Here is a 25,347-nt window from a genome sequence, read left to right on the forward strand (position 1 = left end):
CTTGAGCTTGGGGTTCCGGAGGGATGTTTCTGAGGTGCTGTATGACTTCCTGACATTTTCTTCCCTATTTGACTGTCTTCAGAACTTCCTTTCAAGGGCCATGCCCTGGGATCTCTGGTTTGTTCCTTGTACATTTCCAGTACACCGCTCACCCTTTTCCTCCCCTGCTTTGGGTACTGACCACCAGGGTGCCTGATAAATGCGGGCTGCCCGGCCCTTTCCTGTGAGTGGTGGTGGTTGAGAGTGCGAGGAGGTGGTGAGGACTCTGAGCATCTGTATCTGGGGGCCACAGTCGCCATCCGATGTCTCCCTCCCTTTCATTCGGTGAGGCATGCTCTCTCGTTGAACCTGGACTGACTGGCAGGAGTTCCGGGGCTGTCCTGCTTCTTCCTCCTAGTCCTAGGGTTCTGTGGATGCAGGGGTTCTCAACTCAGGTCATTTTTTGTAGAGCCAAGGATCCCAGGGACCACAAGAAAAAAAACACCAGAAAAATTACAGCCATGCATCTCTCTTTGGTACCAAGAAAAGGCTGACAGATATGGCTAGTTTCTTTCTCAGTCAGTCCCTCTACTGAAGGCACAGAGGAGGCAGGTCCCATCCTGGAGAACATGAGGGTTTCCAGACCACAGGAAACATCAGCCGACAAGTGTCCCGTTCCCCCAGGCTGTCCTCTCCAAAGCCGTTTGTCTCATTTGGCGGATTTCTTAAGCATTGAAAATAGAGAAGAGGGCTGTACAGAGTTAGAATCTGTCAGAATAAAAAATCCATGTCCTAGATATCTGGAATGTTGTAGATATTTTTGGAATTGAAACCAAAAGGGAAATGTCCAGGACAGCATCTGCGCAGGGAGGGTCTCTGTGAGCTTGAAGAAACACACTCAGCCTCCTGCATGTGTGTTTAGGGAAGACAGTGCAGGCAGCCTGCTCCCAAGTGCTTCCTGGGACATCTTGCTCTAATTTGACAAAATAACATGCCATACATATTAAATGTATTGTTTTTGTAGCCCTATGTCTGAAATTTTGGTTGACCGAGGTCAAAAACAATGTTTTGTCGTTAGTTACCTTGAGTGGAACATTTTTCTGAGCTCCAAAGTTCCATTTCATTCTGGTGACAGATTTGAAGGGTAAACACAGTTGGGGGGGGGAATCAAGATTGCGACACAGCTCCTTCCTGGGGAGGGGACTTTCAGAGGTAGGAGGCTGCATCACTAGACATAATTGAGCCTAAAAATTCATAAGTCCTTGTCAGAAGTCCAGACTAGGTGTGACTGCCCTTGGTGACGCCAGGCCCACGCTGGATGCTGGGTAATTCTGCCCATTTTTCTTTTGGCTGTAGATGTTAACGAGTGTCTGGATCCAACGACCTGTATCAGTGGGAACTGTGTCAACACCCCGGGCAGCTACACATGCGACTGTCCGCCTGATTTTGAGCTGAACCCAACTCGAGTTGGCTGTGTCGGTAAGATCCTTAAAACTTTTCTGAGACACGTACTGTTTATTATTTTTAAGGCATAACTGAATGTTTTATTTCTGATGTTTTCAATTATATAGACATTTAAGTATTTCTCAAGCATATTGAATACTTTGAGTTTTCTTTTCTGAAGGAAAATGACCAGTATACATCCTTGGGTACTTTTCAGCTCCTTAATAAAAGTAATTTTGATTTTAAACACTTCCAGAAGTGAGTTTGACTCTTTATCCCTCCAGTAAAAAGAATTTGCCTGAGAGTTTTGTTTGTTTGTTTATGATAAACAGATACTCGGTCTGGAAACTGTTATCTGGATATCCGGCCCCGAGGAGACAACGGTGATACAGCCTGTAGCAATGAAATCGGAGTTGGTGTTTCCAAGGCTTCCTGCTGTTGTTCGCTGGGTAAAGCCTGGGGAACTCCGTGTGAGCTGTGTCCTGCTGTGAACACAAGTAAGTGGACACCCTCTAGTCGGCTGTCACTCCACCTCAGAGCAGTTCTCTCTAGATCTATAAAGGAGACGCAACTGAAGGAGGATCTACTAGAGTCTGTTTACCGCAGAAAAAGCAGGCCATTCCCATCAAGCCATATTCAGTACAAGACAGTCCGGAGACTCCCTCTTTGATTTGCCCTAAAAGCTTACATAAGGCACGGAGTGTCTCCTATCCTAGTAAGAAGGAATAATTAGTGTAATCTTCCAGGGTTAAGTTTTCAGGTATATTTAAATGGAAGCTTCAGAATTCGATTTGAAGGATGTAAAGAATATACCTCCTTTAAAGGGGCTTCTATTTTGTACTTTGATTTACAATCAGGTATAGCCAGTCTGTCTGCTGCTTCCGGAGCATATTGGGATAAATGTTGATTCATTTCTTAATGAAGGGTCCTCAATTTTACTCCTCAAAATATTCACCAATTATGTTGAGAATGGAAAGAAGAAGCAGACAGAGGCCTGCTCTCTAAGAATGTTCAGCCTGTTAGGCAGAATGGTACCCGAATGGGAGAGCTCTAATTCAGCATCAGCCTCAGCCACCAACAAAGAAAGAGTAGGTGCAGAGTCACGGTTGACAGAAAACACGCACCAGGTTCAAGTTAGGAGTCTCTCTGAGTGGTGGCTGTGTGACCTTGGCCAGGTCTTAGGCATGAGTGCAGTCACTCAGGCAGAATAGAAGGCAAAGCCTAGCAGGGACCACTTTTTCTTTCCTCTTCAGAGAGAGGGGGCTTAGTTCACATCCAAAGTGGGTGCTGACCGCTTTGTGAACTTCCGAGCTTCGCTTTGAAAAGCAGAACAGTGGCCTAAGTGAGAAAGAGAAGAAGAAAGAAACTCAAGGGGGAGGAGACCCAACGTCGTTGGTATTAAGAAGGGGAAACCCAGATTCGGATTTCAAAATACGGAATTCAGCTTTATAAGTTAATAATGATTACCAAAAGTTCACTAGCTCACTTAGAATGGGAATTTAAGCATAGATGAATCCCCATGCTTTTATAAAGCCAGGGCAAAGGCCAAGCTCAGGAAGGCTGATAATTATGAAAGAATGTGTCTAGGGTTCTTTAGAACAATGGTACAACCTGAGTCCCTGTCATTCACATGCACGACACTGAAAGAAATGTTCTGTGTGGATCCTCGTGGCTTGGTGGAAGACTTAAAAGATGTTGAAGGGGAAGAAAAAGCCTTATTTAAAAAAAATAATCTGGGTTTTAGCATCACATGTGTGGCACAGAGGTGTGAGAAAAGTATGTAGACATCAAGGAGGGCAGTGGGCTGAAACTGAATGAAGACTCTCCCAAGCTCTGTGTGGACAGGGGTTTTAGAGACAGGTTGTCATATGAGGGGGACAGTGACACCCAGGAAGGAATGCTACATGCACCCAGAACAGCGTGAGGTTGACAGGAAAGAGAAGTGGGGAAGGACTCTTTCTTAATAGCAGCGATAAGATGGAGAACACAATATCCTACAAGGACCTATGACCAGGAGAGTAACTGCAGATTTCCAAGGTCGGCACAGCAGCCTTGTGTTTGGGAAGCAGTCCACATACGCTAAGATGTTCACTTGCTTTACATGGCTAAATAAGAGCCGAAGATTCTGGAAAGGTGGCATGTTCTCTAAGCTGTGTCAGCCTTTGTTCTGAAGATATCAGGAACTCACGTGGAACTTTCTGTTTCCGTAGCTGATTATAAAATTCTTTGTCCCGGAGGAGAAGGTTTTCGTCCAAACCCCATCACCGTTATATTGGAAGGTAAGTGTTTCTCCTTTGTCTTAACACGCATGCCTTTTGGATGACGGGGCTGATTCACATCCTGAAGACGTGCCTTGTTGTCCTTCTGGTAGACATCGATGAGTGCCAGGAGCTTCCAGGGCTGTGCCAAGGTGGGAAGTGCATCAACACCTTCGGTAGCTTCCAGTGTCGCTGTCCAACTGGCTACTACCTGAACGAAGACACGCGCGTGTGTGACGGTAAGGGAGCCCTTGTGGGTATGTCCTTTCAAATACTGAGGACTGACTAACACCCCAAACCAGGATACAGTCATCCAGAAACTGAGGGGTTAACAGTCTAGCTTCATAGGCCATACTTGAGCTAAACCATGTTCTTTAGAAAATCCATTTTCACTAGACTGGCAAGCTTCCTATCTCTGTATTCAGGGTAGTTCTGGGCTCGTCACCTGGACTGGCGTGTTCAGATAAGCCTCTCTTAGAAGGCGGGCCTTTGTCTAAGGTACAAGCCGTGGCCTTATTCATTTTCTTAAAGATGAAGAATTCTAACCATTTTTCAATTTGAGAACAATTAGCCCAAGGACTGGGTGGCAGGAGGTGGGGGAGGAAATCCATCTACATCCAGGATTCACAGGATCAATTAATTGGGTGAGAGACCTCTTCGGTAAGAATTATTTGAACAGCACAGTGAATTAGCATTAGTGCTCAGACTTGCAGCTAACAAATACTCCCGGGAGCCGCCATGTTGGGAATGGAGAGGCACTACAGGTCCCTCCTGCATTGTTTATAGTGAAGATTCAGGAAGTCGGTCGCTGCTGGCTTCAGTCTGGATTATATCTGTGAACGTAGGAAGTATGTTATTATCTCTCTGAAGTAGATTTGACAGCTATGAGTTTGCCCCATTTCCATCTCTCTGTGCTTTGTGGGGGAACATTAAGAACGGGCTTATTAAGTGCTCAAATCAGAAGGCATGAATTCCTTAGTAAGCCTTCTTTGCTGAAAATCTGACATAGAGAAGGGAGGGGCATTCCTGGGCTGAGAACCTGCTGTTCACATCTGGATTTCAAGGCCTCTGGATGGAGGCTCTGCTATCAACATTTGCGCTGACGCTAGGCACCCACCCGTTCCAGAGCGAGGCTCTTATAGTCACTTAACACCTTCTCTTTTGGGTCATAGATGTGAATGAATGTGAAACTCCCGGAATCTGCGGTCCAGGGACATGTTACAACACCGTTGGCAACTATACCTGCATCTGCCCTCCAGACTACATGCAAGTGAACGGGGGAAACAATTGCATGGGTGAGTCTGTGTATCTTGAGCCTGCGGGCCTGGCTCTCATCTGCAAAGATCAGTTAAGCATCTGGGGTTCTGCCCTGCTCTGCCCCTCAGAGTGCTTCTCTCCTTTGAGCTGTTGTAGTTCAGCTCACCCCGACCCCCAACGTGCCCCTCGTAGACCATAAGTTTGGCATTTTCACCATGTGTGGGTGGTTGAGGGTTTTTCTTTAAAATGTGATGTTGGGAGATGCCCAACGGTTTAATAGTACTTCTTTTGTTTGACTTGTAGGTGTGTCTTTATACAATTATATTTCAGCACTGACCTACAGCTTTAAAACATCATGAGTCGGAAATAAGAGATGCACTGCCAAATGGCAGTGGGGAATTGTTATGGGGAGCGTGGGTGGAGGGCCGTGTAAAGTTTGCTAAGGCTGAGCTACATAATGACTTCATTCCGTGGCACGGAACCCCAGAGAGTGCATTTCTCCAAGTGCCTTGCTTGTAGCAGCGTGGCTCGCCGAGAAGCTGTGTGTTCTTCTGCACACACGATGGTTCTCTGCTCTTACCCAGCTGGGTTGCCACATATACTTGCTTTTGGGGGTGGGGGTCGTGTTAAGCTCTGCTGTGTTGTGGAGAGCACGCGGAATCACCAGCCTTTCTGTTTTCCTTTCTTCTAGACATGAGAAGAAGCCTGTGCTACCGAAACTACTACGCTGACAACCAGACCTGTGACGGAGAACTCCTGTTCAACATGACCAAGAAGATGTGCTGCTGCTCCTACAACATTGGCAGAGCCTGGAATAAGCCCTGTGAACAGTGTCCCATCCCAAGCACAGGTGACATTTAGTTTTGTGGCTCCCGTCGTTGATAAATTAGCCAGGAATTGCTAGAGAAAGTCAGTCTTCGTAAAGAGAGAAAAGAGTCCATTCTTTATTTCCAGAGGGAGAATTTGACTTAGAAAGGCAAGCATTTACCTGTTAGTTGACGGTGATCGTTTCCGCTGAAAACCAAGTGATAGAGTAAATTTTCTAACTTATATACAAATTTATAACCAAACCTATAAATTCAACAGATCACAAAAATATAAACATTGCTAGCATTGTTTGTGTTAAAACACTGGAAACATCAGGGAAACCAATATGACTAATAAATGAGCTTAATTTTTTAGGTATCTATCTAAAACTAGCCTTGGGGTGTGGAGAAGGCTCAGTGTGTCCAATCACTTGCCACAAGAGCGAGAGGACCTGAGTAGCAATGTTGAGAACCCATACGAAAGTCAGACACAGCCTCCAGGATGGAGGAGAAGGAAACCCATTTCTCCTGCATTCCCAGCGAGGTCATTTGTTCCTTCAGTGTCCATGCTACAGCCGAGGTTCATCTGCAGGGTTTTCAGATGAAAACATTATCACAAATGTTTACATACTTATTTCTCTCCCTGCATTTTTCCTCGGCCCTGACCCCTGCCCTTTCTTTGTTTACCTCTTGCAGACGAATTTGCTACCCTTTGTGGAAGCCAAAGGCCAGGCTTCGTCATTGACATTTACACTGGTTTACCCGTGGGTAAGTTGAAGCGGGTGTGCTTGTGAGCATGGTGGGGTCCTCTGCTTCAGTCCCTGTGTGAAAAGCGGGGGGCATACACACCATCATTTCCCTAGGTTCAGTCACTGTATGAAAAGTGGGGGGTATTCACACCATTATTTTCCTAGGTTTACTTTTTCTCTTTCTTTTTTGAGAAGGAAAAATTGTTAAAAGATACCTCAAGCAGTTTTGAGGCACCAAGTCCTCATTTGAAATATGATGTGGTGCCCTTTGCATAATGAACAGAAGCCTTCACTGCTCCTGGTTAAAGGGCCTGAAAATCACAGTCAGGTTTAGTGAATCCAGTGTCAAAGGGAGGACAGAATCAGCTGACTTTGGATTTACCTTAATCCCCCAGTATTTCCTTCTAAGTTTACCTAAAGTTTTTTTTATGAGGGTTTATTACACAAAGCTCCCCTGCTTATCAATTTTGCCTCCCCTGGCCTCTCTTTAGGTCCATGGCGCACGCCTTTAATCTCAGCACTTGGGTGGCAGAGGCAGGTGGATCTCTGAGTTCAAGGCCAGCCTGATCTACAGAGTGAATTCCAGAACAGACAGGGCTGTGCAGAGAAACCTGTCTGGAGGAAAAAAAAATTTTTTTTCCAGTAGTAGGGTCTCATGTGGGCGCTGAAGCAGACTGTGCCATGGATAGTAGCTCGGAATAGATTTAGAAGCACCATGGATTGAGAGGCCTTGCACAGAGGTTAGCCGGCATAAGCAGTGCCCTTGCAGTTTAGAAGCAAACACCACCAAAGTCAGTGGGAGCTGCTGCATCCATGGGGTCCCCCCTCATGGGACTTATGTTCATCATCAGATGCCCCCTAAGCCTCTGTGACAGCGTCTGGTAGCAGACACCACCGCTTGCTTTGTCTTGCCTTATTCCTAGTAAGAACCGAAATCCACATCAGCCTTTCCAGTGACCTTGTTTAAGAAAACAAGGACCTGGTCCAGCAATCAGCAGGCTTTCTTAGCGCTAAACCCATATGGCTCCACAGGCCACTCAGCATCCAAAGAAACTTCATGGTTTGGAAAGAAAAACTGCTAAATGACATTGGCACGGAGCACCTGGCCTTAGCTACTCTGTTTTTCTCCTTCCCCAAACATCTTTTAATCTGTCTAGAATCTGTGATTGGGAGGTAAGTGGCCTCTAATGGTAATGGGTCTCCATGGGCAGTCCAGGCATGTAACCCGGCAAGGCCTGGCTCCCACGGTTGGCAGTCAGCGAAGACTTGGAATGGCACTAGCGCCATCCTCCTGTAGATCTGGGAAGACTTCCAACCATCTTGTCCAAATTCCCCGCTTTCCAGTGGAAGAAACAGAGGCCCAGAAAAGGGAAGGGACTCACCCAGGGCCACCTAGCTAATTAGTAACAGAGCTGGGACCAGAACCCAGTCCTGACTCACAGTTTGCTTGGCTTCTAGCTCTGAGCAACTAGAAACATGGTATTTAGCGATGTACTTAGTGTTACCAGATTCTGCCATGACAAAATACTTAGAGGATTGTAAAGCCTTATTTTATTTGAGCTTATATCCTCCCTCTGAAAGGTCTTAGAACTGTTGGCATATAGAGTCGTTGCCTGGGTAGCTAAAACTATATAGCATGTTTATTAATCTTGTCTTAAAATGTAAACTTCTCCAAGTGGAAATAAAATCCAGACAGAAAAAAGAAAACAATAATATCCTTTTGCTATTTTGTACCTAACAGTGACTAGAGATTTGATTCAGTCTGTTTTTGCTATGCTTGGTAATAACACATCATTCCATTTAGAACTAACGAATGTTGGGGTCCCTAGTTCATGATTTAATCTATACTAAAAGAATGGGTTCTAAATTAGTCAAACTCTTGACAAAGGGTCTGGGACAGGTGGGTTTCAGGGTGTGTTCTTTTGAGGTTTCTGCTGTTCTTATAAATGCCACATTAGGGCTGGAGAGACAGTTAAAGGGTTTAGAGCATTGATTATTCTTCCAGAGGACCCGGGTTCAATTCCCAGCACACACCTGGCAGCTCACAACTGCCTGTAACTCCTACTCCTGGAGATCTGAGACCTTCCCACAGACAAGCATATAGGCAAAATACCAATGCACATAAAATAAAAATAAACTCCACCTTAGCCTATGGCTGTCCCCTTACAACTTTGGCAAGCAAATACCCTATGGAGCCTCCTGCTTATAATAAGAAAACAAAGTGCCTGTGTAGAGTAACAGATGCCCCGGGAACCAGAGACTGGTGAGTGTAGCCCCTTACTTTACAAGTCTGCCCAACTGACGTCATCTGTCAAACTCCGACAACAGAGGGGCCCTCCAGGAGAAGATGCAGATGATCCCAAACCTCTGGCTTAGGAAACACAGTCCCCCATGACAGTTCTTCACAGCTGACCATGTCTTCCATCAGTCCCTCCTCATCAGGTGTCCACGCTGCTCAGTAGATTCAAAAGTGGTCCCTGCCTTACCAACTGGATGTTTTGCAACAAAACCTAACCCCAAGGATGAGAGTCCACACAGACACACGCATGTCTGTCTTTCCCATCCTGTCTCCAGCTCTCACAGGGCCGTGGACCACACTGTTGCTCACAAGTGCATCTTTGTTTTTAGATATTGATGAGTGCCGGGAGATCCCGGGGGTCTGTGAAAACGGCGTGTGCATCAACATGGTTGGCAGCTTCCGGTGCGAATGTCCCGTGGGGTTCTTCTATAATGACAAGCTGCTCGTTTGTGAAGGTGAGTGCGACTCTTCCACGCCTGCACACAACACAGCTGGCAAGCTGCTTAGCAACACCATCGCGAATTCTGCCACACTGAACTCAACTCAAGAGTTGGAATAGAAAGATGCATTATAGGAAATTCTCCCAGGCTTGACAAAAATATCATTTTAAAAATTAATGAATTAAGAAAAGCACATGGTAGAGACCAACATGGGGGAAAATACTTTTTTAAAAAAATTAACTCCTAAGGGGAAAACTAGGATATTCATTCTAGAACATCATCCCCCAACACCGGATATATTCATTTCCTAACTGATAAGAAAAGACTTGGAATCCTGGGTGTGTCAAATAGATTGCTTTTGTTTCATTTTCTTCAAAGCAAACGCAAGAGGACAGTCATCTTTAGCTAAATGTCAAAGTCGGTGTTCTCTTTGAAACAGAGATCTGTTTACCCAAAATAGAAACAATGGTTAAAAAAAAATGCTCCAAACGCATGAGAGAATCCTAAATGGTGAGAAGAAGAAATTTGGTTTCATATGGAGAATGTTGGCAAGCACGAGACGGACTTCCGGTTGCCTCCTGTAGCCACGTGCACAGACAGAGACTCCAAGGCTTCCTTCTAACACAGCGTACTTCATCTCTCCTGCAGGGATGATGGCATTCCTGTACATTTTAGTGGGGGAGACATTGCTGCTTATTAAAAATATGACGTTCTCTAGGACAGCTGAAATCATTTCTACTTAATGTTTGAGCGGCAGGCCTCCAGCCCAATGTTTTACGTTATAGAAAGGTTGGGTTATTACCCCCCTGGAGCGTGTGTGATGGCGCTCAGTGTGTAATGGCATCAATATTTTGTCATTAACAAATCAAGGATGGTTGACAGTCCACATATAGTCACATTCCATTAGTGACCACATGCTTTCTAGGCTCTCTCGCTGGCTCCCAACCACTGTGGCCAACTGGGCACACATCACTTACCCTGTTTGTTGTGTGGGTTGTGGGCAGGGGTGATAGCCAGTCTGAGCCCTTTTCAGGAGATAGCCAGTTCAGAGCATGGCCCCAGCTTTGGGGTTTCCTGAAACCATCAAGAATTGGGTTCCTGTAGAGAAAGCACAGTGTAGGAAGAACAGGAAACAGCCGGCTGATCTTATCGGCCTAGAGGTGGCCTTCCTCTTCATGATTGTTCTCTTTCCCTTCTGGTACACATCTAAGGATGCCTGCCACTTTTCCCTTGTATTTTCTCTTATCTCCACTTAGAGGCCCCTTGAATAATTACCCAAATACCCCTTTGCCACTAATATTTGCCAAAAGTGCTGCCCTTGGCCAGGACACATAGGCAAGGCCACTCATGAGTAAAAAGTCCACCCAGACTTTGCAGCATATGTGGGATTGAAAGTCTGTAGCTGGGTCAGGACAAGGTCCTCTACTGCCAAGGAAAAGCCAGCATGCTTCACCACCGGCTCTGATTAAGAAGGGGTCAAGAAACAGTCAGACTCGGAGAACATTAAGAAGATTAAGTATTTTGATTTTTGGTTTCCATTTTGCAAATTATTCATCTTCAAGGTGAGTGTTTAAATGCGCTCAGCTGCTCCCCACCAAATTCTTAGCTTTTAAAATAAATCAGAAAATGAAGGCTTATTTCACACATGATTTCAGCCTTCCTGAAATTGGAATGGATTCCAGGAATGTTTGGGGGGACTTCCATATTTCTCCTTTCCAGCTATACAAGGAAGTGTAGGAGCCGATGTTAGGCACGTGTCACAGAAGTGCCTGCCTGTCATCCCACTTGGTTTCTATGGCCAGGTTGATTCAGTGTTTCTTTGCAATTTACACTCAGAGGAGAACTCGCCGTGTGCCCGTAACGCCGGCACACTGCTGCTCACGGGCCTATTGCACGGAGAGGTACAGCCCATCCCACCTCAGTCAGACACTACCACTCCTGTAGGCTCCACCCGCGGTGGTCAGGTTTTCCCACCAGAGAAGCACGGACCTGAGAGACATTCTGTTGTGGTTTTTCCTGGGGGCAGAGGTGGGGCCTCTGGACAAACATCTGTTTACTCTAGGTAGGGCACTGACAGCAAACCAAAGACGTGAACCAGTAAGGAGTGTGGGTGAGGGGCTCCATATGGGAGCGTGGATGGTCACAGAGCTAATCTCTGAAAAGCCTACCCTCCCTCAACATGGGGACCGTTCATGGTAGCTTATGCCCCAATGACTCGCAGGCAGCTTGGTGACCCTTAGCCGGAGTCTCCTCTCTCCAAAGTCTCCTCTCCAGGACACTGTTTCTGCCATTCTTCCTTGGGACTTACTGAACCTTCAAAGTTCTGTTCCCTTCCTGAGCCTTTTATGTCGCATCTCCTAGGGAACAGGATCCACCACCGGTATTGTACTTCCTGACAGTTGAGACAAATCTATAGTGACGTGTATATCCACTAAGACTTTGTAGTGATGCTGATCCACTGTGATTGTACCATAGTTTCTCTGCCCTAAAGCGTCTCTGGGTTTTGCCAAGCTGCCTGCCCCTCTGCCCCAATCTAAGCCCTGGAAACCCCTAAGCTCTTTTCTAGTCCCCTAGTTTTGCCTTTTCCAGAAATTTAGATAGCTGGAATCAGAACAGTATTTGACCTTTTCATGTGGTTTCTTTTACTTATTAATTCCCACATCAGTGTCTCCCATGTCTTCTTGCAGCTAACCAGCTCAGTAGAATGTTGACTGATATTTTAAAATCTTACTATATCACAGTGTGTGTATGATGCATTCAAAGGGTATCTTGGTAGCATTCAAGTTTTTGCCATTACGAATGGATTTGCTTTAAATACCTCTTACTATGATTTCAAAAGATAGAGCCAAAATAAGATCTACAGCACTGACAACATCGGACTCTGCCCTCCCTGAGTTAAGTTCTCTGCTGCTTGCAGATATCGATGAGTGTCAGAACGGCCCTGTGTGCCAGCGCAACGCTGAATGCGTCAACACTGCAGGCAGCTACCGCTGTGACTGCAAGCCGGGCTACCGCCTCACCTCCACGGGGCAATGCAACGGTAAGTAACACCCCCCCCCCAGACTGTCGCCATGGCAGTTCTGATGCCTGCATTTCTTCAGCGATTGTCAAACTAAGGAATAGAAGTAAAGATTTAGGTTGATAAATTCAAAGTAAGTAAAGAGGAAAAAAAAACAGGAAAATTGTTCGAATATTTAAAACACTTAACTTTTTGCCTACGTTATAGAGGAAATGTTTGCAAAGCAAAACAGAGGCCATTTACAGAAATGATTGCCTATATAGAAATACCCACCTCCCCACACACATAAAATCAGTATTCATGACCAAATTATTACTATTGTTATTACTATTATTTGCTTCTACATAATCTCCCTTAGACAAGTTTTCACTACCTCCTTTATGTATGTAGGAAGGCTGAACTGCCTTCTGAGGAGCAGACCTTTCTGCATAAACAGACTCATCTCTCTCTCTCTCTCTCTCACGCACGCACACATGCACACACAGCACTGCCACCACACCCTTGTCTTCCCAAACATCTTGCTGACACAGATCGCTCCCTGAAGGCAGCAAACACTGAGAGTCTCATCACCTCCACAGGACCCACAGTAAGTGGAGGTTAGGAATGTGGGCTGTCCACCTTTGTCGGGGGTGTGGTGTAAGTAAGCAGCTTCCACATCACCATTTGATGGCATCCATAGCTAAGGGTACAAAAATGAAGACCCTGGTGTCTCAGCTCAGAAGCAAATTAAGACCTCAGACCAGTCTTCATGTAAGCCTATGGTTACAATCATTGCATTCAAGGTCAGGAAGACTATGTCACCCTGCTTGGGGCTCCCTTCCAAGTGAGTTTCCTGGGTTTTGTGCTTTTGTGAATGAAACGACTCGGGAGGACCGTGGCCAGGTTTTCCTTGGCTCTCCTGGCCAGCGGTGATTAGGGGGTAGGAAGTGTGCTGCTCTCCGAAGGGAATTTCCCATTGTTCAGTGAGACCTGGGTGGGAAGAGGGTGTAAGAACAGAAAAAAGAATGTCACTTTGTGAACCAAGATTTGCTTTGTTGGGTTTAAAGGAGCATGTGCAAGCATTGAGTAGTCCACCAACAGAACTGAGATTATCCATAGAGTAAAGATACAGAACAGGAAAAATGCGGCTCTCGCTGATATCAAGCACAATAACCCAGTGACCTTTGGCACTGGCCCTACTTCCTTGCATTTTACTTTTAATTTCTATTTTTTTGGAGCTGGGCGAAATAAGTCCAGTTAAAATAAAGAGTGGCTGGTCATACTGAGTGTGCCATTTTAGACTATTTACTCTGGCCCTTAAGTTGGGCTATTTATAGATCGGCAAAAGTCAACTAGTTACAGCCCACTCCGGCCCTTTATCTTTTCGTATAGAATGTTGACATAAACCGCATCTGGTACCGTCAGGGTAAACCTGGGTGAGCAGTTTATATAACCCACAATTCAACTGCCCTCAGCTATGGAAGCTCTTGTGTTTTGTAATTGTTCAGCTTGAAGGGCTGAAGATTTTACTCTAGACGCATCTTCAGTCCCATCTCACTTTTGTTGTTTATTTTTGAGACAGGATCTTACCCCTTCGCTCAGGCTGTCCTCACAGTTCCTCCTGTCTCAGCCCCTGCATGCTGAGATTGCAGTTGTCGGCTGCCAGGCCAGGCCACCATCCTATTTTAAAATATTTTTTTAAAGATTTATTTATTGTGTATACAATGTTCCTACTGCCTGGACACACCCATGCCAGAGAGGGCACCAGATCTCATTGTAGATGGTTGTGAGCCACCATGTGGTTGCTGGGAATTGAACTCAGGACCTCAAGAAGAGCAATCAGTGCTCTTAACCTCTGATCCATCTCTCCAGCCCTATTCTAAAATATTTTTTAAGCACTGTCCTATCTTGGTAGTTTTCAGGCATACTGCAAAGCATTCTTTCTGCCTCTATTTAAAATGGGAATATCATCCTGTGAGATTTGAATTTGAATTCATACACACAGTGTCTAAAATTCCAAATCACACTTATTCTAGGTGTGATCTGAGGGGGAGCTGAGCTCAGGTGACCGTTCTGACCTCAGTAGCCAACCCTACCCCTGTGGAAATGCCTCTCCTAGCTACATCCCCAGCCTCTTCCTTCTGATCTCTGCTCTTCCTGCTTGGGATCCTGCCCTACTCCAAAGTTTGGCCAAACCTCTCAAACCTCAGACATAATCTCCTGGGAATTAGAAATCTAGTTCTTACAGAGTCCTAGTTTTCTGGGCCAGAGAAATGAGCTTTCCGCTGTTGGACTCTCTAAAGTGGTAAATTTTGCTTTGTCATCAGTACCTCCAAGTACTCCATGTTTGTTTTTTTTTAAAAAAAAAAGTCATAAAATGGGATAAAGGAGAGATCTAAGGACACATATCTGGTCCTTACATACTCCTAGATCCAGCAACACCTGATGGTGACCGACTTTCCTCAAGGGCGGCTTCCTTTTCCCACCATGAAAGTGAAAGTACCCTTTCTTTGCCCATCCATTCTTCGTTTGAAATATTTCCTCAAATGAGAATCGTGAGATTTGTTAACTGTTTTCTCTGCGGACTAGCCGTAGTTTCTGAGCTGTGTGATCCCAGTTCCTCCCGCGTGCGAGACTCAAGCAGCATCTTGATAGAATCTGCTTGGAGTCAGTTACTAGAAAGATCTCTGCCAGAGTCAGACCTTGTCACTCTGTTGTGGCTGTGAATGGTGGCTCTGTAGATCCGGGAGAGAAGCAGCCTGGATCTGCAGCTCAAAACAGGATGTGGTGGAAGGAAAGCTGTAGGCGTGAGACAAAGCGAGAAGGCTCTGAGCATCTATTCAATTACGCCATTGTCCCGTTTCAGAAACACCGTCCTGTGTTTGACATTGCTGGACATTTTCAAAGGAAGCCCCAAAGTGTCCGTGATCTTACTTTAGCATCAACACCTAGGGCTATTCATTCCACAGTCTGAGATGCCATTTAGGCACCTTATAAAACACTTCACCCCATCCTAAGTTTTTTTTTTTTCCTCTTTCAAAATACTTTTGGTGGCAGGCGCTGTTTCATTGGTTCACTTGGTACTAAAGTGAAATCTAACCCACGTCAATGCAAAAATAGACAGGATGCCAGTGTTTCATATGTCCGTTTTGAGTTAGGATTACCTCTGAGAGCAAGGCCCGGAAGAAAGCTGTTTGGTCATTTAATGCCCTAAGTCTCCGTGTAAGAAAACATGGACATAACGTGTACCCTCGGTGCCTTTGATTTCCAGATCGCAACGAGTGTCAAGAAATCCCCAACATATGCAGCCACGGGCAGTGCATCGACACAGTGGGAAGCTTCTATTGCCTTTGTCACACGGGCTTCAAGACAAATGCAGATCAAACCATGTGCTTGGGTAAGCATGCGTCCACCGCCCATGTTTTCCTTTGGATCTTAGTGAAGAACCCATTTGCATCTACGTGAGTGCAGGAGTTAATACTAAGTTGTTTGCTAATTAGTTCACTGTTTACAAAATAAAAATGGGGGTGGGTACACAGTGACAGACCACTTAGTCTTCGGCAGTCTGAACACAGTCACCTTCTTCCTTGCTGCCCATTAAAATGCCAGCGTGTAGAAACCCTTTCCTCGCCGTTTGGGATCTAGCTTATGGCCTCGTGCGTCCTAGGGGAGACCTCCACCTCTGAGTCACATTCCCAGCCACGGGGGAAGAAAATGCTTAACTAACAGATAAATTGAGAAATATATTTAAAAGACAACTTAATTTGTACTAATGGTAATAGTGTGTGCCTTTGGGTGGTATTTATGGGAGCTCACTTATCAGACCAGACTCTAGCTTTGAATGTAGGGACTTTTTTTGTGAGAAGGGTCTCCACCTCATACCAAATCTTCAAAGGCAAATGGAAAATTGTTATGGGGGGAAGGGGAGCGAAGGATCGTTTTCCTATGGGAAAAAGAGGAAGAGGCAAAGGTTTCAAGTCCTCCCTTTCGGTACTGTCAGAGGGCTCTACAAACATATAGCCAACATAGCCTCACTTTCCTACCCTCTTCTTCTGAGTCAAGGCCTTTGAGGGTCTTTAAGCCCATGAATCAAACTTATACCGGAAGAATGGCCTACAGAGCCCTGGTTAAACGACTTGCCTTTGGCTATAACTAGGTCCATCCATGAATGATGTTTCATCTTCTCATAATCGGCCTCTGTTTCTCTGTCTCCTCTCTCTCTCTCTCTCTTCTACCACTCCTCCTCCTCCTTCCTTTCTCTCTCTCTCTCTCTCTCTCTCTCTCTCTTTCTCTCTCTCTCTCCCCACTTGAACTTTCTGAAACCTGCCAACAAAGAATGTATCTTAACAAAGAACTTAACAAGCTTGGCTATGGGTGAACACAACAGATTTGCAGTGCCTTCCCAATTCCCACTGACTGGCGCAGTGACTCACTTATTTGGATGTGATGCATAGTCCATATTCAAGGCACTGGGGAGCTAGCAATAACTTTTCCATCAGAATCACAAATAATTCCTTTCTTCTACCTCCCCCCTCAGCATAGTATGTAGGAAAGATGTGAGCTGCTATGGTGAAATGCAGAATTATTCCAGTTGCCAGGATAAGTTTCACAATGCACCAGAGAAAAAGTCATAGACCAATAAAAAAGACAGACGATGCCAGAGCTTCTAACTGAGTCAGACTGAGTACCATCTCCTCCCTTAGCTGAGTTCAGAGGGATTGCTAAGTTATCACCAATGGGAGAAAGGAGACATGTCCAAAGTGGCAGGGTAGCTGGAGAGTGGGGTTCTGTTGCTGATTGCAGAGCGAAGCCTGGTGAGTCACTTTGGGGTAACTTGGAGTACGAGTCCTGAAAGCCGAAGCATGCCAAAGGTGGCAGCGAGTGAAGGTCCAGATGCGTGCAGAAGTTTTTCCATTTTCAAGTGGAAATATTTGAGCAAAGTGGCAAGGGTAGAGAATTTGAGAAGCAAATAGAATAAAATTCCTGTCCAGTTCTCATGTCCTCATCTTGCCTCCTCCCATGTGCCATGAGGAAACACTGGACTTCCAAGGTCTCTCACCTCAGCTTCTCCAGGGCACTGATGCCATCAGCCAGAACATTCCAGCCTCTAGGGGGAGCTGCTGTGCAGCCCCAACTGCTCCAGCCTCCGAGGGGAGCTGCTGTGCAGACCCAACTGCTCCAGCCTCTAGGGGGAGCTGCTGTGCAGCCTCAACTGCTCCAGCCTCTAGGGGGAGCTGCTGTGCAGCCTCAACTGCTCCAGCCTCTAGGGGGAGCTGCTGTGCAGCCTCAACTGCTCCAGCCTCCAGGGGGAGCTGCTGTGCAGCCTCAACTGCTCCAGCCTCTAGGGGGAGCTGCTGTGCAGCCTCAACTGCCCCAGCCTCTAGGGGGAGCTGTTGTGCAGCCTCAACTGCTCCAGCCTCCAGGGGGAGCTGCTGTGCAGCCCCAACTGCTCCAGCCTCTGGTGGTGGGGAGGGGGAGCTGCTGTGCAACCCCAACTGCTCTTCAGCTTCGGTGACAACATAATTTCTCTCTCCAGTCATAGCGTCCTCTCTGGCCTTTCTTCTTCCTAGACATAAACGAGTGCGAGAGAGACGCCTGTGGGAATGGGACTTGCAGAAATACAATCGGCTCCTTCAACTGCCGCTGCAATCATGGCTTCATTCTTTCTCACAACAACGACTGCATAGGTGAGTATGCTGGCGAGTGTCACCAAGTTATACAGCTGCCTGTGTCACGGCCAGGGTGCAGGCTGCTCTTATAATGTACCCAAACTTCTTCTACCTGACAGTTGGTCACATGGCTATCAAATATAATGTGCTAATTAAAATCATATTTAGTAACTATTGCCTTGATTAAACTGTGTATCAATCAGCAGCTATAATTTTATAGCTACTTTGATTTAAGTTAAATAAATTTCAAGATAAATGCTTTAGGCTACACTATTCAGAAGCGGGTCTGCAGCTTCTCTGCAGTGTATAAAATTCCCTTTCTGAGACACGATAGGCATTTTCTCTTAGATGCAGAATCTAGATTTAACTTTACGTATGTACTATATAAAACATGTATACAGATGACATGAAGCAGAAGAGGGAATGTTTGGGATCAGGAAGGGGTCAGTGGGAGGACAGGAAGGACAGGGTAGGACTCTAGGAATGAGAGTATGAGCAAGGTGCATGGGAAATATGGATGAAACCATCTCAAGGAAACCCATGGTTTTAAACTAAATATTTTAAGGAGGGGGGCTAAGAACAGTAGTGAATCAAATACTGTATAGAGTTAGAAGCTGATTTTCAATACTTCGAAATGCAATACTAAAGTATGACTTCTTCTGAATTATGTATCTAGTAAATCAGTTTTACCTTTTAAAAATAAAATCTAGAATAAAGAGACCAGAAATGGGGGGAAAGGAGGTGCTGAGGAAGCATGGGGAAGGCGGAGGTACACATTAGAAATGAAAACAACAGGAGGTTTGGGGTTCAAAGGAGCCTAGGGGTAGTCGGGGTGGAGCAGAAAAATCTATGAAAACAAATTTTGTTTGGAAATTCCATGATGAAACCTAACTCTGTGGCTACTAATTAAATTTTTAAATAAAAAAATGCAAAAAGGCAAAAATATACAAAGTCTAAGCAAAACTGCTACAAAGTTAGCATGCAAATTGCCGGCTTTAATATGATAATGCAATCTGTTCATTATAGTTGGATGGGTTCCTTCAGCTGAGTCTGGGGCTAAACCCAGACCTTCATTTTAACTTCTTATGTTTGGCCGAGTCCACAAAGGCCACCAAAGTTCAGAATGATGGCTGCGATTTGGACATTTTCTCTGGAACTTAACAACGATTTTTTTTTCAGATGTTGATGAATGCGCAACTGGAAACGGGAACCTTTGTAGAAATGGCCAGTGTGTCAACACGGTGGGGTCCTTCCAGTGCAGGTGCAATGAGGGCTATGAGGTGGCTCCGGACGGCAGGACCTGTGTGGGTGAGTGCGGGGCTCAGGAAGGCCCCGAGGGGGTGAGAGGGCCAGGCCAGTCCTGAGGGGTCTGCTGTAACGTGTGCTAATAAGGGGAACTAACTGGCTAAGGTGTGCGTGTGTGTGTGTGTGTGTGTGTGTGTGTGTGTGTGTGTGTGTGTGTGTGTGCGCGCAGAAAGATAAATACAGAATCATGAATTCGAGGGGTGTTGGGTGAGGAGGAGTGTCGGGGGGGGGAACCAGGAAGGTGAAAAGTATGCAGATGCATTGTAATTATGAAGTCCTCACATTTAAAAAGAAATCAAGGAGACCAGTTCCTGAGAAAATGTCCCCAGAGGCCCAGCACAGAACTAGGCAGTCCCTGTTCTAATCCGGCTATGGGGCGCTAGTGGGGAAAAAAAATCACTGTAGGATTACACTAATCTTGCCTGTAAAGACTTTATTTTTAATTTTTTTTAAAAAAATACATATAATTTTTCTTCTTATTTTAAAATTAGATTATAATCATAGAAAACATCTTAGCTGTTAAATGTTAGACACAATAGCTGTGATTCATGATAGTTTGTTCAAAATACCTCTCCAGAGGTAAGGTCACAGAATCTTTCAAGAATCGTTAAAACCCCTTTAACACGCTGCTCTGTTCTTGAAATACTTAATTTGTGGCAGGTAGAATAAAATGTGGCTGGATTGCACACTTTGGGAAGCTTTTAAAGTAATTGCTTTCTCTCTGGGAGACTTTTGTGGCTTTTAAATGAGCCCTGTGTGCTTCTCTGGTTTAATTCTGCTTCCTTCGGCTGAGTTTGCCCTGCTTAATGGAAATCATGCCAGCGGGAGCTTTCTTTTCTCTGCAGATATCAATGAATGTGTTCTGGATCCTGGGAAATGTGCACCTGGAACCTGCCAGAACTTGGATGGCTCCTACAGATGTATTTGCCCACCTGGGTACAGCCTACAGCAAGACAAATGTGAAGGTAAGGGGTGCTGACGGGCGGTGCGAAGGACTGAGGTGTTGCACTGGAGTCACCAAAATCACGCGCTTTTGTGATGCCATTTGCAATTTGCGATACCTTTATATTTGGTTTTTAAATCTAAGTCAGGGGCTGTGACTTGTGACCTCATCTTCTGTCAGGACAGGAGCAGCCAGTTCTTGTCCTGACCACTGGGGGGGTATTAGCACAGGCTGCTTTGGAGGCCCTAGCCTTTTCCCATTGGTGGCGTTCCTGAAAGAGATGATTTTAAGTGGCCGCCGTTGGCAGCTAAGCACAGCTCCCACATCCCCATCAGCTCTGTAAGTGCCCACCTGCAAAGCTGGCTGAAAGTGGTTGTGCAGTCTGTGAAGTCTCCAGCTGTAGGTGGGTAGAGATGTTTTATATTGGAGAATAAGTTCTCCACGAGTTTTATACGTCATTCCATCCCTTTAGTCTCAGCACAGACTCCTGTTCATTAAGTGAAGGATTCTCATCATAAGAACTTCATGAGTAAGTCGGTTGGGGGGTTCTCAAGAAGTCACATAGTTCACACCCCTGCCTTTAAAACAGTTCTCCCGTCATCTTGGTGGGTGTTAGTTTTCTCTAATTTTAATGCTGCCAATGAGAAATGTTGTTATAAATCCAATTTATACCACACTCCAGTGGTGATATTTTAAGCAGAAACATCTTATCAGAGTGAAGTCTCACAGAGCCATTGAATTTTTTTTCTTATGTTATTTTTTTGAAAAATATTTATTTCCTGTGTATGGGTGTTTTGCCGGCATGCGTGTCTGTGCACCACGAGCATGCCTGGTGCCAACAGAAGGCAGAAGAGCGCAGCAGACCTCTTGGAACTGGAGATGGCTGTGAAGCGCCGTGTGGGTGCCAGAAGTCACGCCAGGGTTCCCCCTGGAAGAGCGACAGTGTCCTCTCCTGCTGACTCATCTCTCTGGCCACTTTTGTTTTTAAGAAAAAAATATCTTATCTGTATCTCTGTGTGTGCATGCATGATTGTGTGCAGATGCTTACATATGTGTGTGATATGGGTATTGGAGTGCAACACCTGGGAGTTAGTGCTCTCCTTCCATCACGTGGGGATTAAGGCCCACACTCGAGTCATGGTGGCGAGGGCATTTGCCTCTGAGCCATCTCTCGGGCACTTGTTTTGCCTTTCTTCATGACAGATATAATTTGCTTCTTGATTGCTATGTAAGTTCCCCCAAATAGCTAGGCTAGAAGTACAGAGAAATAGAAAGAACTCCCCAGATGATCAATAATTGTGCCCATTCTACAATATCTGTACCTATTATTAGGAACCTGGTACCTCCAGGCTAATTTTTAATATAAGATAAAGAAACAGGGTTGGGAAATGTCTCAGTTGGTACAAGTGTGTGAACCTGAGTTTGGATCTAGTACCCACATCAATGCCAGGTGAGGGTGGTGGCCGTCCTGAAATCCCAGCAGTTGGGAGATAGAGACAGGGATCCCTGAGTCAAGCTGGCCAGCTGGACACATCAGTATGCTTTAAGTTCAGCTCCGAGAGCCTGGCTCAATAAATAAGATGGAGAATGATCTAGGAAATCACCCAACGTCAACCTCTGCCCTCACACACACATGTATACACATGTCCATGTGGACCCACACCTTGTCAAACACACACACACGCATGCATGCACACCATATGCATAGAAACATTCAAATATATAATGACAAGAGTCATAATAACAATAAACATAAATATTTGAGCATTTTTACAAAAGGTCCCTTTTTTAAAGGAAAGGGTAGTTGTAGTAGTGGAAGGGGTTTAAGAGTGAAACAATACAATGAAGAAAAGTTCAACCTCATTAATAAGCCAAAAAACAATAATTAAAATATGCACTACAGCACAGAGTGATGGGGAGGCTGGTTTTGCATTGTTAAGAAGATAATCACTTCGATTGCTTGTCTCTAGGATCTCTAGCACATGATAGTTACAATATTAAGGCAAGACAATGGTGTTAGTTTCTTGACTTTCCCTTAGGCAGACCTTTTAAGAACAAAGTCATGTAAATACATCATGGTATAGGCAGAACTGCACAGATGTGAAGCACAGAGTTCCATGACCCAAGAGATACTTAATATATTTTGTAAAGTTTTAACTCAGGCGGTACAGCCAAGGTTTGAGACTAGCCCCTTCCTTTACTATAGACTCAGCTGGAAGTCACAGGGACTGGGTGAGTCTGTTTCAGGAGAGTGACTCTGCTTTCTACAAAAGTAGTATGGCCGTGTGGCTTATTCACTAAACTGAGATAATTTACAGGCTAGGAGTTTGTTAGGAAAACTCTTACAACACAGTGGTTACCCAAGCCACTCTGGGTTCTCAATGGGTTACCCCTTACAGGTGATACGATGCATTAAGTGTTGAAGAAAGGAGCCCTTAATTCACATGTAATCAGATCCTGGTAGCTCTGTAGAAAGAATGCCCCTGGTCTATACATGAAAGGGATATTCGTATCTTCAGCAAAACTATCCAGCAGATCAGTCATCATCTGGGATGGGATTGGGCTTCTTTATTTGGCTGTCAATGCTTTTAAGGCTACAGCATGGAATGCTGAGAAAACTGCAGCCCAGGGTGCTGAGGAAGACTTCCTGAGTGAGTGGAGGGAAACGGGCTTTCAATGAGATCAGCCTTGGACTTGTGCTATGCAGTGATGAGGCAGGATGCTGGAATTCTGACCTCGCTCCCAGATCAGTGTGGGGTGGAGTTAGTGCCTCTCCTCTGATTGGTTGTGCACCTCCATGAGTAAGGGGGTTGTCATTACAACTCTTAGAAGGTTCTTACAGATTCCATTTTACATTAAGATCTGTCCAAAGTAACTTTTAAAAATTCACCGTAAGGGACTGGTGAGATGGGTCAGTGGTTACGAGCACTGACTACTCCACCAGAGGACCCGGGTTCAATTCCCAGCACCCACATGGCAACTCGCAGCTGTCTGTAGCTCCAGTTCAAGAGAATCTGACACCATTATACCAATGCACACGAAATAAAGTTAAATAAAGTTTAAAAAAATTCACCTTAAAATAATTTCGCAGGCAATCACTTCCCTGGTGGGAGCTGTGAAACCACTTAACACTGGACTCGTACATTTTCAATTTGGTGAATGACGGGGTCTCCCTGACGCTCTGACTCTGACACGTGTAACCCTTTAGATATTGATGAGTGTGTCGAAGAACCAGAAATCTGTGCCTTGGGGACCTGCAGCAACACCGAGGGCAGCTTCAAGTGTCTGTGTCCAGAAGGGTTCGCCCTGTCCTCGACTGGAAGAAGGTGCCAAGGTAAATGCCTCTGACTGCTTTGGGCTTTCATTGTTCTGTGTTTATTTGTTGTGGTCTCATGTTTTAAACATGGCAAAGCTCTGACTCTCCTTGAGCGGGAAGATGTTTCATTCACCCACAGGTCTAATGATTACCATATGCCTGAAGGTTCATTTTGACTTTGGAGGTTAAAAACTCATCCATCAAGTTTCAGTTGCTTATACAACTTCCTTGGCGCTTACGCCCCTCTCCCTCCTCCAAGCACAGATGCTGATGGGCTTCTTGGTGGGGCATTCTCAAGAGCCACTGACATCTCAGAACCTGGAGGAGATCAGCTGTAGGAAAGTGCAGTCTACGTGACTGTGGGTGCAGACCGAGACCCTTAGACAGAAAAAATGCAAACCGATCTGTCCCCAGAGAAAGATGCCCATGTTCACAGACTCTCTGAGGAAACAGAATAATGCTTGTCAATAGCGAAAATATTCCAGGGCTTGCCAGATTAACTTTAAAAACTTTAAAAGACTCTGAAAGTAAACACAAAACAATGTTTGGTTAAAGCCCAGAAACTTGTTTAGACATTCCGAAACAATGCAATTGTTACTTGGCTATACAAGCTAGTTTAATGGTTACAGGGTGGGGAAGGCCCATAAATATTTACATTTAGAATTTCTGTCAATGACTATATGTTCCTTTGTGCTTTTATTTGTTTGTTTGTTTTGTGTGGGGGGTTGCTTCATATCAAATAATAGGTTTGGAATATAATTTAAGGTTCTAAAATATGACTTTGGGATCCTAGGTTTGCCAAGTTTTAGGCCCAGAAGCCATTTAGCAGTGTAGAAATGCGGTGTGTTCACCCAGGCCACAGCTGTACCCACCCGAGCATGCCTACCGTGTGCATGACAAAGCCTTATTGTCTCTGCATCTCCTGTGAATGCTTATTATTTTTCTTTTGTCTGGTTTTGTTTTACTTTTTCAGTTGGTCATTGCAGAAGTATGTGGGGAAAAGTTGCAAAGTCTCAAAGTCTTTGGTCTTGTAGGGAATTATCAGAAGACCGCAAGTGTTTCAGAACAGTGACTGGGGTAGAGCTGGATTCTGCCTGTGTTCTACAGGCCAGTCCAGATAGAGCCTGACTCCTACCCCCTCGTTTGTGTCTTTGGCTTGGCCTGCATTTGGAAAGAAAGCAGTGAGAGGCCAGGTGCGAGTCTGCCGATGTGGCAAGCCAGGGGAAACTCCAAGGCTATTAATTCAGTTTGCGCTGGCCTGTCACGGGGCAAGCTGACATTGCAGGAAGAAGCAGTCCAGCTGTGAGAACCCAGCCACATCCTCAGCCAGAACTGAGGAATGCGAGCAGGGACTCTCATAATTCCAAAGAAATTTCAGAGGTCAGAGAAGGCTGTTTGCAGATGGACTAGTCACAGGCATCCCAGTGAGCTCTGGCTGAAGTGTACGTGTGAGCCCGGAGCCGTTTCTGTGTGTAGGCCGCCTTGAAGGATAAGCTCCCCCGGAAGATCAACGTGACTGAGAGCAAATCTCTACTCACTGCAGGTTCTGCTGTAACCTGGGATTTTGAAACTGGGATTTTTCCTATAAGGTGACACATTGAATTAGGCTACTATTAGTCATAAAGTGAGGAAGTTCCACAGAACCACTGGGTTTTGGGTTTTGCAGGACCAAATGCCACTCTACTCAGGGAGTAGACTCTAGCACTGGGTGCCACATTATAAAGGAATATTCTTAACTTGCGAGATTCAGGGAAAGGAATATGTCATTTTGACTGACTTGGGACTTCGTGCATTTGAGTCTCTGTCTGAATTCAAGACACTTCCTTTCTTTTGGTGTAGAGGAGAATGGTGGAAATGGTAAAACTGGGTGTAGGATAAGGTTAGT

At 45.3% G+C, this 25,347-nt stretch overlaps 1 protein-coding gene across 2 annotated transcripts in view; it reads left to right on the forward strand.

Moving 5' to 3' along the window:
• The window catches only part of Fbn1 (fibrillin 1), a 205,558-nt gene that overhangs the window by 153,686 nt on the left and 26,525 nt on the right, over positions 1-25,347 (forward strand). The window contains exons 37-50 of one of the 2 annotated variants that reach the window (XM_048459620.3): positions 1,336-1,458; positions 1,755-1,919; positions 3,633-3,701; positions 3,794-3,919; positions 4,853-4,975; positions 5,629-5,787; positions 6,440-6,511; positions 9,121-9,246; positions 12,149-12,271; positions 15,501-15,626; positions 17,800-17,916; positions 19,078-19,206; positions 20,049-20,168; positions 23,355-23,480. In XM_048459620.3, coding sequence (XP_048315577.2) covers positions 1,336-1,458; positions 1,755-1,919; positions 3,633-3,701; positions 3,794-3,919; positions 4,853-4,975; positions 5,629-5,787; positions 6,440-6,511; positions 9,121-9,246; positions 12,149-12,271; positions 15,501-15,626; positions 17,800-17,916; positions 19,078-19,206; positions 20,049-20,168; positions 23,355-23,480 — 1,704 coding nt within the window. The remainder of the gene's footprint in view (positions 1-1,335; positions 1,459-1,754; positions 1,920-3,632; positions 3,702-3,793; positions 3,920-4,852; positions 4,976-5,628; positions 5,788-6,439; positions 6,512-9,120; positions 9,247-12,148; positions 12,272-15,500; positions 15,627-17,799; positions 17,917-19,077; positions 19,207-20,048; positions 20,169-23,354; positions 23,481-25,347) is intronic. The other variant, XM_085696419.2, reaches the window with a different exon arrangement.

This window comes from Myodes glareolus, chromosome 10, assembly GCF_982192425.1.
Source record: "Myodes glareolus chromosome 10, mMyoGla1.1, whole genome shotgun sequence".
Taxonomy (NCBI): Eukaryota; Metazoa; Chordata; class Mammalia; order Rodentia; family Cricetidae; genus Myodes; species Myodes glareolus.